The 16,986-nt window shown below is 43.8% G+C and overlaps 1 protein-coding gene across 1 annotated transcript in view; it reads left to right on the top strand.

Annotated features, from left to right (window-relative positions):
• Positions 1 to 12,050, top strand: part of bbs9 (Bardet-Biedl syndrome 9) — an 852,590-nt gene extending 840,540 nt beyond the window's left edge. The window contains exon 22 of the mRNA XM_070889198.1: positions 10,190 to 12,050. Coding sequence (XP_070745299.1) covers positions 10,190 to 10,242 — 53 coding nt within the window. The 3' untranslated portion in view covers positions 10,243 to 12,050. The remainder of the gene's footprint in view (positions 1 to 10,189) is intronic.
• Positions 12,051 to 16,986: the final 4,936 nt, after the last annotated feature.

Raw genomic sequence — 16,986 nt, 5'->3', positions numbered from 1 at the left:
GGAGGAGCGGGTAATAATCCAGTACTCTGTGGGAGGAGCAGGGTAATAATCCAGTACTCGGTAAGAGGAGTGGGGTAATAATCCAGTACTCTATGGGAGGAGCAGGGTAATGATCCAGTACACTATGGGAGGAGCTGGGTTATAATTCAGTACTCTATGGGAGGTGTGGGGTAATAATCCAGTACTCTACGGGAGGAGTGGAGCAATAATCAGCAACTCTATGGGAGGAGCATGGAAATAATCCACTACTCTATGGGAGGTTCATGGTAATAATCTAGTACTCTATTTAAGGAGCAGACTAATAATCCAGTACTCTATGGGAGGAGCAGGGTAATAATCCAGTAGTCTGTCAGAGAAGCTGGGTAATAATCTAGTACTCTGTGGGAGGTGCAGAGTAATAATCCAGTACTCTATGGGAGGTACAGAGTAATAATCCAGTACTCTATGGGAGGTGCGGAGTAATAATCCAGTACTCTATGGGAGGAGCAGGGTAATAATCCAGTACTCTATGGTAGGAGGAGGATAATAAATCTGTACTCTATGGAAGGAACGGGGTCATAATCCATTACTCTATGGGAGGAGCAGGGTAATGATCCAGTACTCTATGGGAGGTGTGGGGTAATAATCCAGTTCTCTGTGGTAGGTGTGGGGTAATAAACCAGTACTCTATGGGAGGTGCGGGGTAATAATCCGGTACTCTATGGGAGGTGTGGGGTAATAATCTAGTATGCTATGGGAGGAGCAGAATAATAATCCAGTACTCTATGGGAGAGCAGGGTAATAACCAGTACTCTATGGGAGGGGCAGGGTAATAATCCAGTACTCTATGGGACATGTGGGTTAATAATCCAGTACTCTATGGGAGGAGCAGGATAATAATCCAGTACTCTATGGGAGGAGCGGGGTAATAATCCAGTATTCTATGGGATGAGCAGTGTAATAATCCAGTACTCTATGGGAGGAACAGGGTAATAATCCAGTACTCTGTGGGAGGAGCAGTGAAATAATCCAGAAGTGTATGGGATGAGCAGTGTAATAATCTAGTACTCTATGGGAGGAGCAGGGTAATAATCCAGTACTCTATGGGAGGCATGTGCTAATAATCCAGTGTTCTATGGGATGAGCAGTGTAATAATCCAGGACTCTATGAGAGGAGCGGGGTAATAATCCAGTATTCTATGGGGGGAATGTGGTAATAATCCAGTATTCTATGGGATGAGCAGTATAATAATCCAATATTCTATGAGATGAGCAGTGTAATAATCTAGTACTCTATCGGAGGAGTGGGGTATAAATCCAGAACTCTATGGGCGCAGCGCGGCAAGAATCCAGTGCTCTATGGAGGAGCGGGGTAAGAATCCCCTACTCTACGGGAGATGTGAAGTAATAATCCAGTACTCTATGAGGGGAGCAGGTAATAAGGCAGTAGTCTATTGGAGGTGTGGAGTAATAATCCTAAACTCTATGGGAGGAGCACGGTAATACTCCAGTCCTCGATGAGAGGAGCAGGGTAATAATCCAGTACTCTTTGAGAGCAGTGGGGTAATAATCCAGTACTCTTTGAGAGCAGTGGGGTAACAATCCCATACTCTACGAGGGGAGCGGGGTAATACTCCAGTACTCTATGGGAGGTGTGGAGCAATAATCCACTACTCTATGGGAGGAGCAGGGTAATAATCCAGTACTCTATGGGAGGTGTGGAGTAATAATCCAGTACTCTATGTGAGGTGCAGAGTAATAATCCAGTATACTATGGGAGGTACAGAGTAATAATCCAGTACTCTATGGGAAGCACGGAGTAATAATCCAGTACTCTATGGGAGGAGCGGATAATAATCCAGTACACTATGGGAGGAGCAGGGTAATAATCCAGTAATCTGTAAGAGAAGCGGGGTATTAATCGAGCACTCTATGGGAGGAGCTGGGTAATGATCCAGTACTCTATGGGAGCAGCTGGGTAAGAACTCAGTACTCTATAGGAGGTGTGGGGTAATAATCCAGTACTCTATGGGAGGAGCGGGCAAATAATCAGGTACTCTATGGGAGGAGCAGGTTAATAGTCCACTACTCTGGGAGGTTCATGGTATTAATCTAGTACTCTATGTGAGGAGCAGACTAATAACCCAGTACTCTATGGGAGGTGTGGAGTAATAATCCAGTATTCTGGGAGGAGCAGGGTAATAATCCAGTACTCTATGGGAGGTGTGGAGTAATAATCCAGTACTCTATGTGAGGTGCAGAGTAATAATCCAGTATTCTATGGGAGGTACAGAGTAATAATCCTGTACTCTATGAGAGGTTCGGAGTAATAATCCAGTACTCTATGGGAGGAGCGGGTAATAATCCAGTACTCTATGGGAGGAGCAGGGTAATAATCCAGTACTCTGTAAGAGTAGCGGGGTAATAATCCAGTACTCTATGGGAGGAGCAGGGTAATGATCCAGTACTCTATCGGAGGAGCTGGGTAATAATTCAGTACTCTATGGGAGGTGTGGGGTAATAATACAGTACTCTATGGCAGAAGAGGGGCAATAATCAGGTACTGTATGGGAGGAGCAGGGTAATAATCCACTACTCTATGGGAGGTTCATGGTAATAAGCTAGTACTCTATGTGAGGAGCAGACTAATAATCCAGTACTCTATGGGAGGTGTGGAGTAATAATCCAGTACTCTATGGGAGGAGTCAGGTAATAATCCAGTATTCCATGGGAGGAGCGGGATAATAATCCAGTACTGTATGGGAGGAGCGGGGTAATAATCCATTACTCTATGGGAGGAGCAGGGTAATAATCCAGTACGTTATGGGAGGAGCAGGGTTATAATCCAGTACTTTATGGGAGGAGCAGGGTTATAATCCAGTACTCTATGGGAGATGTTGAGTAATAAACCAGTACTCTATGGGAGCAGCAGTGTAATAATCCAGTGCTCTATGGGAGGAGCAGGGTAAGAATCCAGTACGCTATGGGAGGTGTGGTGTAATAATCACGTATTCTATGGGAGGAGCAGGGTAATAGTCCAGTACTCTATGCGAGGTGTGGAGTAATAATCCAGTACTCTATGCGAGGTGTGGGGTAATAATCCAGTACTCTATGAGAGGAGCAGGTTAATAATCCAGTGCTCTATGGGAGGAGCAGGGTAATAATCCAGTGATCTATGGGAGGTGCGGAGTAATAATCCAGTACTCTATGGGAGGAGCAGGGTAATAATCCAGTACTCTATGGGAGGTGTGGAGTAATAATCCAGTACTCTATGTGAGGTGCAGAATAATAATCCAGTATTCTATGGGAGGTACTGAGTAATAATCCAGTAATCTATGCGAGGCACGGAGTAATAATCCAGTACTCTCTGGGAGGAGCGGGTAATAATCCAGTACTCTATGGGAGGACAGGGTAATAATCCAGTACTCAGTAAGAGGAGCGGGGTAATAATCCAGTACTCTATGGGAGGAGCAGGGTAATGATCCATTACACTATGGGAGGAGCAGGGTAATAATCCAGTATTCTACGGGCGGAGCAGGATAATAATCCAGTACTTTATGGGAGGATCCGGGTAATAATACAGTACTCTATGGGAGGAGCGGTGTAATAATCCAGTACTCTATGGGAGGTGTGGAGTAATAATCCAGTACGTTGTGGGAGTGGCAGGGTAATAATCTAGTGCTCTATGGGACGAGCAGGGAAATAATCCAGTACTCTATGGGAGGAGCAGGGTAATAATCCAGTACTCTATGGGAGGTGTGGAGTAATAATCCAGTACTCCATGGGAGGAGCAGGGTAATAATCCAGTACTCTATGGGAGATGCGGTGTCATAATCCAGTATTCTATGAGAGAGGCCGGGTATTAATCCAGTACTCTATGGGAGGTGCGGTGTAATAATCCAGTATTCTATGGGAGAGGCCAGGTAATAATGCAGTACTCTATGGGAGGAGCGGTGTAATAATCCAGTACTCTATGGGAGGTGTGGAGTAATAATCCAGTACTCCATGGGAGGAGCAGGGTAATAATCCAGTACTCTATGGGAGGAGAGAGGTAATAATCCAGTACATTATCAGAGGAGCGGGGTAATAATCCAGTCCTCTATGGAAGGAGTGTGGTATTAATCCTGTACTTTATGGGAGGAGTGTGGTAATAATCCAGTACTCCATGGGAGGAGCAGGGTAATAATCCAGTACTCTACAGGCGGAGCAAGGTAATAATCCAGTATTCTATGGGAGAGGCCGGGTAATAATGCAGTACTCTAAGGGAGGAGCGGTGTAATAATCCAGTACTCTATGGGAGGTGTGGAGTAATAATCCAGTACTCCATGGGAGGAGCAGGGTAATAATCCAGTACTCTATGGGAGGAGAGAGGTAATAATCCAGTACATTATCGGAGGAGCGGGGTAATAATCCAGTACTCTATGGGAGGAGCAGGGTAATAATCCAGTGCTCTATGGGAGGAGCAGGGTAATATTCCAGTGATCTATGGGAGGTGTGGAGTAATAATCCAGTACTCTATGTGAGGTGCAGAATAATAATCCAGTATTCTATGGGAGGTTCTGAGTAATAATCCAGTAATCTATGGGAGGCACGGAGTAATAATCCAGTACTCTATGGGAGGAGCGGGTAATAATCCAGTACTCTATGGGAGGACAGGGTAATAATCCAGTATTCAGTAAGAGGAGCAGGGTAATAATCCAGTACTCTATGGGAGGAGCAGGGTAATGATCCATTACACTATGGGAGGAGCTGGGTAATAATCCAGTACTCTACAGTCGGAGCAGCGTAATAATCCAGTACTTTATGGGAGGAGCCGGGTAATAATCCAGTACTCTATGGGAGGAGCGGTGTAATAATCCAGTACTCTATGGGAGGTGTGGAGTAATAATCCAGTACTCCATGGGAGGAGCACGGTAATAATCCAGTACTCTATGGGAGGAGAGAGGTAATAATCCAGTACATTATCGGAGGAGCGGGGTAATAATCCAGACCTCTATGGGAGGTGTGATGTAATAATCCAGTACTCTATGGGAGGAGCAGGGTAACAATCCAGTGCTCTGTGGGAGGAGAAGTGTAATAGTCCAGTACTCTATGGAAGGAGTGGGGTAATAATCCAGTACTTTATGGGAGGAGTGTGGTAATAATCCAGTACTCTATAGGAGGAGCAGGGTAATAATCCAGTACTCTACGGGCGGAGCAGGGTAATAATCCAGTACTTTATGGGAGGATCCGGGTAATAATCCAGTACTCTATGGGAGGAGCGGTGTAATAATCCAGTACTCTATGGGAGGTGTGGAGTAATAATCCAGTACGTTGTAGGAGTGGCAGGGTAATAATCCAGTGCTCTATGGGACGAGCAGGGTAATAATCCAGTACTCTATGGGAGGAGCAGGGTAATAATCCAGTACTCTATGGGAGGTGTGGAGTAATAATCCAGTACTCCATGGGAGGAGCAGGGTAATAATCCAGTACTCTATGGGAGATGCGGTGTAATAATCCAGTATTCTATGGGAGAGGCCGGGTATTAATCCAGTACTCTATGGGAGGTGCGGTGTAATAATCCAGTATTCTATGGGAGAGGCCGGGTAATAATGCAGTACTCTATGGGAGGAGAGAGGTAATAATCCAGTACATTATCGGAGGAGCGGGGTAATAATCCAGTACTCTATGGGAGGAGCAGGGTAATAATCCAGTGCTCTATGGGAGGAGCAGGGTAATATTCCAGTGATCTATGGGAGGTGTGGAGTAATAATCCAGTACTCTATGTGAGGTGCAGAATAATAATCCAGTATTCTATGGGAGGTACTGAGTAATAATCCAGTAATCTATGGGAGGCACGGAGTAATAATCCAGTACTCTATGGGAGGAGCGGGTAATAATCCAGTACTCTATGGGAGGACAGGGTAATAATCCAGTACTCAGTAAGAGGAGCAGGGTAATAATCCAGTACTCTATGGGAGGAGCAGGGTAATGATCCATTACACTATGGGAGGAGCAGGGTAATAATCCAGTACTCTATGGGAGGAGCGGTGTAATAATCCAGTACTCTATGGGAGGTGTGGAGTAATAATCCAGTACTCCATGGGAGGAGCACGGTAATAATCCAGTACTCTATGGGAGGAGAGAGGTAATAATCCAGTACATTATCGGAGGAGCGGGGTAATAATCCAGTCCTCTATGGGAGGTGTGGTGTAATAATCCAGTACTCTATGGGAGGAGCAGGGTAACAATCCAGTGCTCTGTGGGAGGAGAAGTGTAATAGTCCAGTACTCTATGGAAGGAGTGGGGTAATAATCCAGTACTTTATGGGAGGAGTGTGGTAATAATCCAGTACTCTATAGGAGGAGCAGGGTAATAATCCAGTACTCTACGGGCGGAGCAGGGTAATAATCCAGTACTTTATGGGAGGATCCGGGTAATAATCCAGTACTCTATGGGAGGAGCGGTGTAATAATCCAGTACTCTATGGGAGGTGTGGAGTAATAATCCAGTACGTTGTAGGAGTGGCAGGGTAATAATCCAGTGCTCTATGGGACGAGCAGGGTAATAATCCAGTACTCTATGGGAGGAGCAGGGTAATAATCCAGTACTCTATGGGAGGTGTGGAGTAATAATCCAGTACTCCATGGGAGGAGCAGGGTAATAATCCAGTACTCTATGGGAGATGCGGTGTAATAATCCAGTATTCTATGGGAGAGGCCGGGTATTAATCCAGTACTCTATGGGAGGTGCGGTGTAATAATCCAGTATTCTATGGGAGAGGCCGGGTAATAATGCAGTACTCTATGGGAGGAGCGGGGTAATAATCCCGTACTCTATGGGAGGAGCAGGGTAATAATCCAGTACTCTATGGGAGGAGCAGGGTAATAATCCAGTACTCTACGGGCGGAGCAGGGTAATAATCCAGTACTTTATGGGAGGAGCCGGGTAATAATCTAGTACCCTATGGGAGGAGCGGTGTAATAATCCAGTACTCTATGGGAGGTGTGGAGTAATAATCCAGTACGTTGTGGGAGTAGCAGGGTAATAATCCAGTGGTCTATGGGACGAGCAGGGTAATAATCCAGTACTCTATGGGAGGAGCAGGGTAATAATCCAGTACTCTATGGGAGGTGTGGAGTAATAATCCAGTACTCCATGGGAGGAGCAGGGTAATAATCCAGTACTCTATGGGAGGTGCGGTGTAATAATCCAGTATTCTATGGGAGAGGCCGGATATTAATCCAGTACTCTATGGGAGGAGCAAGCTAATAATCCAGTACTCTATGGGAGGAGTGGGCTAATAATCCAGTACATTATGGGAGCAGCGGGGTAATAATCCAGTACTCTATGGAAGGAGTGGTGTAATAATCCAGTAGTTTATGAGAGAAGCGGGGTAATAATCCAGTACTCTATGGGAGGAGCAGGTTAATAATCCAGCACTCTATGGGAGGAGCAGGGTAATAATCCAGTAATCTATGGGAGGAGCAGGGTAGTAATACAGTACTCTATGGGAGGAGCAGGTTAATAATCCAGTACTCTATCGGAGGAGCAGGGTAATAATCCAGTACTCTATGGGAGGACTGGGGTAATAATCCAGTACTCTATGAGAGGAGCAAGGTAATAATCCAGTACTCTATGGGAGGACTGGGGTAATAATCCAGTACTCTATGGGAGGAGAAAGGTAATAATCCAGTACTCTATGGGAGGTTTGAAGTAATAATCCAGTGCTCTATGAGAGGAGCAGTGTAATAATCCAGTACTCTATGGGAGGAGCAGGGTAATCATCCAGTACTCTATGGGAGGAGCAGGGTAATAATACAGTACTCTATGGGAGTAGCAGGATAATAATCCATTACTCTATGGGAGGAGCAGGGTAATAATCCGGTACTCTATGGGAGGTGTGGGATAATAACACAGTACTTTATGGGAGATGCGTGTTAATAGTCCTGTCATCTGATTGGGGAGTGGATATAACCTTGTACTGTATAGGAGAACAGTATTAATGTAATCTCGTACTCTGTGGAGTAATAAGAGTAGAGGGTTAATAATCCTGCACTTTCATTCTAACTATATGTTCTCACACTTCACCGACCAATACACAGGGCTGTCTTTAAGTTGTCAGCTTTTGGGGTTTGTGTCAACCTTTTTGAAATTGTTGATCAGTTTCTGCGTATAATTTTTCAAAAAATATAAGTTAATGTGAGCTGCTTGCTCTGTATTGGACGGGCACCAACAATATCTGCCAGTTCACTTTCCAATTCTGTCAAATATCTCAACTTCCAGCTATGTGATCCAATTCGCACTTTGGGATTGAGTAATACTCAAAACACTGAATCCCTGGTGTAGGCCCAGTGAATGTCACTGAATAACTAGGAGGCGTGACTCTATTGCTGTGCCATTGGCGCAGGACCTTCCCCCCCACCCCCGTTCCCCATCCCCCAAAGTGAATTGAGAGAACAAGGTATTATTTTGAAGCAGACTCCGAGGCAGAATATGCAACCTGGAGGTACAGTATAGGAGAACAAGGTTGTAGACCATTCGTAATGCGATGGAAGTCACACAGTGAGCTTCACAATGTCATTGCTTCTCAAGAAAGAGTACCAGGGACAAAGAGAAACTCAGAAAGCACACTGGGGAAATCAGAATTGGATGACTTTCCCCTTTCCTTTCCAACAAGGATTAGAATTATTCCAGCAAGGATATAAATTAGGTTTGGGAAAAGTAGCCTCCATAAATTAAGAAAGCTGAGGATCTTTGACTCCTCTTCACAGTAATAAACTCCCACCCCCACCCTTTCAAATATACCAGAGGTAGCCACATACAACAGTTGGTTCTGTGCCTATGCATAGCAGACACCTCACTGCATGAGGTAGGGGAGCCAACTACAGGCTTAGCAACTATCATCACCACCACTATCATCACCACCACTATCACCACTACCAAGGTTGAGTGCCAATAGCTGCACATAGTATTCTGAATATGGTCTTACAAATGATGTATACAAAGTCCATCTCCGTAACATCGCCTGTCTCTGCCCCGACCTCAGCTCATCTGCTGCTGAAACTCTCATCCGTGCCTTTGTTACCTCTAGACTCAACTAATGCTCTCGTAGCCAGCCTCCCACCTTGCACCTTTCGTAAACATTAGCTCATCCAAAACTCTGCTTCCCATATCCTACATCGCACTACGTGCAATTCACATATCACTCCTGTGCTCGCTGACCTACATTGGCGCCTGGTCTGGCAACGCCTCACTTTTAAAATTCTTATTCTTGTTTTCAAATGCCTCCATGTCTCTCCCATCCCTACCTCTGTAACCTCCTCCCACCCTCCAAGAATTCTACGTTCCTCAATTCTGGCCTCTTGCGCACCCCTAATTTTCTTTGCTCCACCATTGGCGGCCATGCTTTCAGCTGCCTGGGCCCTAAACTATAAAATTCCCTCCCTAAGCCTTTCCGCCTATCTCTCCTTCTTTAAGATACTCCTTAAAACCTACATCTTTGACTAAGCTTTTGGTCACCTGTCCTAATATCTCCTTATGTAGCTTGGTGTAAAATTTTGTTTTATAACACTCCTGTAAAGTGTCTTGGGACGTTTTATTACGTTAAAGGCACTATAAATGAAAGTTGTTGTATACATTTCATAATTCCTGCTCTACTGTGCATTACCTTACATTAACGTCGACAGTAAAAGCCCTTGCCACTCCTCAGCTGTTTAATTTGTTGAGCTCCCTTGGAATTATCTTCCCAATATTCAGCCTTTGCACACATAGTTTGGTGTTATCAACAGCTGTTGTATTATTCTTCCAAATGAATATTTTCCTCCATATCCTGTGATCAGCAAGGGACCCTAACAGATACCTAGAGAGAGTCAATGCTCAGCACTTTGTTCTGTACCAGCAGCTTCTACTGCCTGTACCAAGCTGCCTAATTTCCCATTTATTCCACAGTATTCTTACCAAAAAAACTCACTTGTGGAACTTCATCAAATACCTTCTGAAAACTCTGGTCTGTTATGCCCACTTAGCAACCCAATATAACAATTTCCCATATGTCTAAAATTGGAGTGTGTTATCTTCATTTCATATGTCCCTGGTGATCATATGACAATCTCAGCAAACACGATCAAGATCGGGAAATAAAACAAATCTAACTAAATATCAGATTGTTTAAACCTGATTTATTTAAGTCTGCTTGATTTTATTTTTTTTTCAATTTATGTTTTTCAAGATCTTTCCCAGGATCCTGCGGAAGAGAATCTCACGATTCCTGAAGGCAGATAGGAGCGGGCCGGCAGCTGGACGTTGTTTTTCACAACTTCTGCTTTCCAGAATCCAGAACGTGCTGTCAGAGCCAAATTAAACTGTATACGTATGATCTTCACAAAAGCAACTGTGTAATATCCCTAGCTCGTACCGCCGGCCAAAATGGAGCTTGTTTAATGCTGCTCAGATTGTGGGAGCTTCCTGTGAGTAGTACTTGATGTTTCCTACTTTCAAAGCGTTTCTGGGGCCAAGAGTTTCATGACACTTACTTAAATCAACTGGAAGAGACACTGATCCTTTCCAGTACACACATAGCCACGCTGTTGATATTAATGCATTATAGTAAAGCATATTCTTCTGGGAAAAACATGTTAGAATAAGTGTGGCTGCTACCAAAGTAGCATTCGTTATTTCTGCACACCCATCACTCACTTATAGCATTATTACGTTCCATACATTGTGCACAGCATCATTACTGTATTCCTATTAATGTTATACTTTTATTGTTATATAATCTGATGAGTGATAGATTTACTGGCTGTTATTTAATGTTAACTGGCTTCCCATGCATTTTTAGAAGCTGCAGATTTGTGCAACACATTTCAATTTGTTACAGTTTCCAGATACATAGCTATGTGCAAATGAAGGAAGATACCGTTTTATATCTAACTTGTTAAATGTAAAGTTGCTGGTTAAATAAACTAAAAAGTTTAACATAATGCTGGTGTTAAATCACTGAGGAAATGCTTAAAAATATCAGCTCACATCAATTTTTAATTATTTCTCCGTGCGCATATTTGCTACACTGTTTCACTGATTGGACGAAAATGCTACACCAATCACTTTGCTAAACCCATGACCGCTTGATTTTGGTGGACTGGGCTGGGTTGCATGTATACTTCAGTTGAGATATGCAGCACAACAGGGGGTAGATCTTAAACTTTGTACGATGGTGTAAAATGTGTGATGGCGAGTTGACAGCCCGTTTTACAACTCTCCTCATTTTTCATTTTCATTGAAGTCAACGGAAATAAAAATTGGGACAGTTTCTTAAACAATAAACGAATAAGGGGTTATGGGGAGCGGAAAGGAAAGTGGAGCTGAGTCCATGATCAGATCAGCCATGATCTTATTAAATGGTGGAGCAGGCTCGAGGTGCCCTATGGCCTACTCCTGCTCCTATTTCTTATGTTCTTATGTAAGTTGGCTGCTGACTCGCTATCACACGTTGTACACTCTCGCACCACATCAAGATTTACCCAGGAATCTGTGACTTTGCAGCAAGTAACACTCAAATAATTCTTCATCTTTAAAACCCATTCTCTTCACCCCTAAATCTCAGTTTATCATATTTGTCAGTGACTTGAAAAACCTAGACACAAAAACTCAAAACCACATTCATTTTTTTTCTTTCTCTTTTTATTTGTAGACATCAGATTTTAGTACTAGTAACCAAAAATGCATCCTGTTCTACATTCACCTCATTTTTAATTGTGATCTTCGTTATTTTACTGAGCCAGGTCGTCAGAAACAAAATTCTGAACAGTAGATTGCTCAGTGAAATCAGCAGGTGATTGGATAGCAAAGAAAAACAAATGTCAAATGACACCTCTGAGTCAGAAGGTCATGGGTTCAAGCCCCACTGCAGGATTTGAACACGTAATCTAGGTTGACACTTCTGAGTGAGTGCTGCACTGTCAGATGTACCTTCTTTCAGATCAGATATTAAACTATTTACCCTCAAAGGTGGACTATTTTGAAGAAGAGCAGGGGAGTTCTCCCTGATGTCAATTTTTTTTGTCTCATAATACTCCTGTGAAGCACCTCAGAACCTTTTACTACATTAAAGGCGCTATATAAATACAAGTCATCGTTGTTGTGTGCTGGCTAATATTTATCTCTCAATCAACACCATCAAAACCAGAGGATCTGATTATTTATTTAATTGCTGTTTGTGGGACCTTGCTGTGCACAAATTGGCTGCTGCATTTGCCTACGAAACAACAGTGACAACACTTCAAAAAGTATTTCATTGACTGTGAAGCACTTTGGGACGTCCTGAGGATATGAAAGCTGCTATATAAATGCAAGTTCTTTCTTTAAATGAAAATCTGTAATTTGCAGTTATCTTACAGAAATGTGAATTCTAAGTGCTGACTTCAAAACTCCTGGTTCCTGTCTCAAGTCAGCTCCTGCAATCTGTAGCAATCGCCATGATTGTAGCCCTAAATAAGCTGGCTGAGGTTGCGGGTTAGCATTGCCGACATGTCACCCAAACCTGGAAACGCTGGGCGCGCTGCCCTCCATTTCCTGCCCATTAAAATGAATGGGCGGACATTGATGGGTCACCCCAGAGACGCCTAAGCGTATCCGGGAAATCAGCGCCCACCAATTTACATTCTTGCAGCCTGCTAACACCACAAACCATCAACCCGCCTTTAAAAGAAAACACAATCATTTAACCTGCCGTCTAAATAGGGGCGCGTCTGTAATGAACATTAATTCTTTTAGATGTCTGTCTTCAGGAGTTTTCTGGTATGAAACAAGGGTGTAAATTGCTGGTTGCATTGATCAATTTTGAGCTGATTTTAGCATCCAGCTCTGAGATCAAAATAAATGGCACTGATTAGATAATAGGGAAACTATTTATCAGTCGCCAGTGGCATTATCACCACCCACTGGGTTGTTACAGCACCTGAGTAACATTCCAAAGTCTTGTTTCAGACGTATGAAGTAACACGTAAGAGTTGGCACTAGGATGAGTTAATGATGTGTTTGAAGTTTTCATATAGAAATTCTAATCTCACCAGTGCTTGTGAAATATGGGTCTGTCAGTCATAAAGGAACTGCATACTCGCTGCAGCTAGTGAGCCAGTTCCTGTGTCTGCGTTCATCATTTATTCTTCTAAGTTTTCCTTTTAATCCATTTTTATATATTGTCTTTTCATTTAAAAACACAGCTGTACTATTTTGCTTTGTCACCAGGCATGAATTAAATGAGCCCTCCAATCTATCATTGCCTACATTACAACAGTGACTACACTTCAAAAATATATTTAATTGGCTGTAAAGCGCTTTGGGACGTCCTGAGGTCATGAAAGAGGCTGTATAAGTACTTTTCTTTCGTTCGTTCTCTTTCCCTTTTCTAGGTCACATGTACCGGTGACTTTTCAGTGAATGAGCTTTGATCCACTTAATATTACACTTTGGATATTTTGGATATATACCATAGTGCAGTTACAGCTTGTGGACTATGAATTACAGTTTCCTGTATTAGTGAAGACTGAAAACCAGGTGTGAAGGCTATTACCTGAACTGACTGAAGCCGATCGACTAATTTTTTCACTACGTTTCCCAGTGATGTGTCACCGAGACACTAACATCACCACATTTGGGGTGGGAGGGTGGAAGATGTGAAGGCAGTGGATATAATGGCCTCTCCTCTCCCATTAGATTCACAACAACTTGCATTTAAATAGCGCCTTTAATGTAGTAAATAGTCTCAAGGCACTTCACAGGAGCGTTACCAAACAAAATTTGACACCGGGCCACATATGAGAAATTAGGACAGCTTGGTCAAAGAGGTAGGTTTTATGGAGTGTCTTAAAGAGGGAGAGAGAGGCAGAGAGGTTTCGGGAGGGAATTACAGAGCTTAGGGCTTAGATGGCTGAAGGCATGGCTGCCAATGGAAGGGGCGATGAAAATCGGGGATGGACAAGAGGCCAGAATTGATGAACGCAGGTATCTCAGAGGGTTGTAGGGCTGCAGGACTTTACAGAGATAGGGAGGGATGAAGCCATGGAGGGATTTGAAAACAAGGGTGAGAATTTTAAATTGAAGGCAAGCACAGGGGGGCAGGGTGGTGCATGACCGGGACTTGGTACGCATTAGGATAAGAACAGGAGAGTTTTTGAGAGGAGTAAAGGGTAGCAGTCTGAGGAGAGAATGTTCCAGTAATGTTGTTTGGAACCCATCTCTAGGAGGCAGCAACCCCTGGTTGACCTTCCTGCTGCTTTCCCTTGTGTTCTCCTTTGCGCAGCTCTGATGTTCCATCGCTGTCCAGATACAACATGGGATGCTGTCTATGTCAGGAATGATGGAGTTTGATGGGCTCTTCACTAGACGAAGGTAAGCAGGTGAGTTTGTTTCTATCAAATGAACGGGCACTTTTGCTTCTGTACTTGGCTGCTGTTTTAAATGGCCATTACTGTCTCAGTCAGGAATTCTAGACTGCGGTTTGTTCCTGGGACAACCGAGAACAGCCTCTTTAAAATGAATGCTTTAAATTTTGGCCGCTGTGGCACTCTCTTTCTGAACACTGCAGAAGCTGCTAAATCTGATTTGGCACAAGACTTTATTTTTTTTTAATCGGCTTTTATTAAAACTGTAGAGTTAGTCTTGATGATAAGGCTAGCAATATGCGTCCACCCCTTCTTCTGGTTAGAAAGTACTTTTATCTTACTAACAGTTACCCTTTATATTCTTGCCTGACATATAGCTTACAGTACAGCTCCACGATACGATTGATAAGTTGGGCAGTTGTTATCGACTTTAACCCTGGCTGAACCTGGAGTACATTGGTCACATTTTTGTTCTTCTTATTGATGAATTTAATACCTTATGCAGCAGACGTCTTTGTATATGTGAATCAGTCCATTTATAGCCCATTCTATTTGAAACTATACTGTCGAATCCCCATGTCTCACTGTGATTTTACATTCATGTTTACACTCTGCCAGGTTGTGTCAGAAACCAATAATGTTCTAGTTATAAAACCAGCGCTTCACCTTAATACTCAAATTAATTATTTTCCTTTTCATTAAAACAATTTTATTTCCCCGGCCCATAAATTCAGGTATATAAAGTATTATTGTTGTGTTGGGCTCAAAATTGTCTAGGAATTGCTTCGTTTTTTTTGGAGCAACTTGATTTTTCTGGAGAATCTTAAAAATCCCCATTTTGCACATTCAGTTTGCACCAGTGTAAGTGAGTTAGTTAAGATTTTTTTAGTTTAGTTTAGTTTTTTTCAAAAGGGGGCATTACCAGCCACCTACGCCCGTTTTGGCCATTTAGGCCACTTTGGACAGCTAATAGTTCCTCCAAACGAACTTAGGCCAGCGTATGTGGCCACTTGTGGCCGCACAGAAAATCCTTGCAGAGAGTTAAGAAATCAGGGCAGGTAGGTACATCAGAGGCCAGCAGAACTTAATGACTTGACTAAAGAATGTGAATAGGATCAAACAGCTATACAGGACATCATGTGACAAACTTCACAAAGTTAATTTACTATATAACAGAAGCATTCATGGAAGCTTCAACTACAAAAATAAAAGAAGTAGAGACAAAACATATTTACATAATTGTTTCAAAATATCCAAGTAAAAAATAGAAGTACCTCCTGCTCGTAATTCTTATGTTCTTATGTTCTCCCAGCCGCCTAAGCTCACCCACCATCAGCCCGCCCCTTACAAACAACCCTACCTCCCAGGGTTGGGGATCAGACCCTCCAATTTCAGAACAGCACCTGGGGTCAGAGATTGGACACATCTGGGGATAAAATCTTTCCTAGAGGTCGGGGATTGGACCGCCCATGGGATCGGAACCCCCTACCCCATGGGGTCGGTGATCGAACCCACCCTGTGGTTCGGAATTCCCCCCCCCCATGGGATCAAAACTCCCCCCCCCGGGATCAAAACCCCCTCCCCACGGGATCAAAACTCCCCCCCCCCCCCCGGATCAAAACTCCGCCCCCCCCCCCCACCATGGGATCAAAGCTCTCCCGCCTCAGATCAAAACTTCCCCCTCCCCACTCCCCCGGGATCAAAAGTCTTTCCCCCCCCATCCCCACCGCACCAACCTGCTTGTTGTGACCTTTTAGCCCGAGAAGGCAGCGGGCCGGCCTGTGCGGGAGGTCACTCGGCCCAGGATAGGGACAGGACGCATCGGGTCCCACGCTGCAGCACGCACACAGAGGCTGGGGGCAGGAGCTACTGTGCATGCGCGCACACTCCAACACGCATGTGGAGAGCTGCCAGCACTGTTTCTGGTGCAGGGCCCTAGCTCCACTCCCCCAATCAACTGGCCACGCCGTGCCAAGCCCCGGGAGAGGCAACATAGCGGCCAGAATCAGGGGGCATTTTATCGCCGCCCTTTTCAGCCCACAAAGTCGGCACATCTCTGGTGAGTGCGCCGAAAAAAGGGGTGGGTCAATTTTGGGCCATAGTAACTAAAATGAAGTGTCTATTAACTTTTAAGTTGCTGAAAAACGCACATACAAAATTAAAATATACAGTAACGGTGAGATGAAATTCTTGACTTGGCAGTTCATATAGTGGGCCATATCCCTATCAGATTTCAACGGCAAAATGTAGGCTACCTGCGCCTTTAAGACTTTGTTGGGCCAGCCCATTATGTGGCTCATTTCATCCTGTTCTTCACTGCTGCGATCTGCCATCTCTCTTCCAGACTTCCTCTTCTTCAGCACTATTATTGCTGATTTCTATGAAAATGAAATAACATTTGTTCCAGACTTTCATGCCCAAACACATGGCTGATATCCACCCATTTTCTAGTAACCTTTGGAGTGTTCTTCAGTTTTCCTGCAGCCTCGCTGGGGATAAAGTTAAACATTTTGCACAGTCCTGAATCAGAATCAGCATAAATATAAGGAGGTCGCCCATCACAAGGGGCATTGAGTGTTTTCTTACCAACTACAGCTTTGTAATATACAGAGTCAAACACAGAATCCTAGTGATATAATGA

The sequence above is a fragment of the Pristiophorus japonicus genome, chromosome 1 (genome assembly GCF_044704955.1).
Source record: "Pristiophorus japonicus isolate sPriJap1 chromosome 1, sPriJap1.hap1, whole genome shotgun sequence".
Classification (NCBI taxonomy): domain Eukaryota; kingdom Metazoa; phylum Chordata; class Chondrichthyes; family Pristiophoridae; genus Pristiophorus; species Pristiophorus japonicus.
Note: the sequence above shows the minus strand (reverse complement) of the source record. Positions and strands in the feature narration are given on the sequence as shown.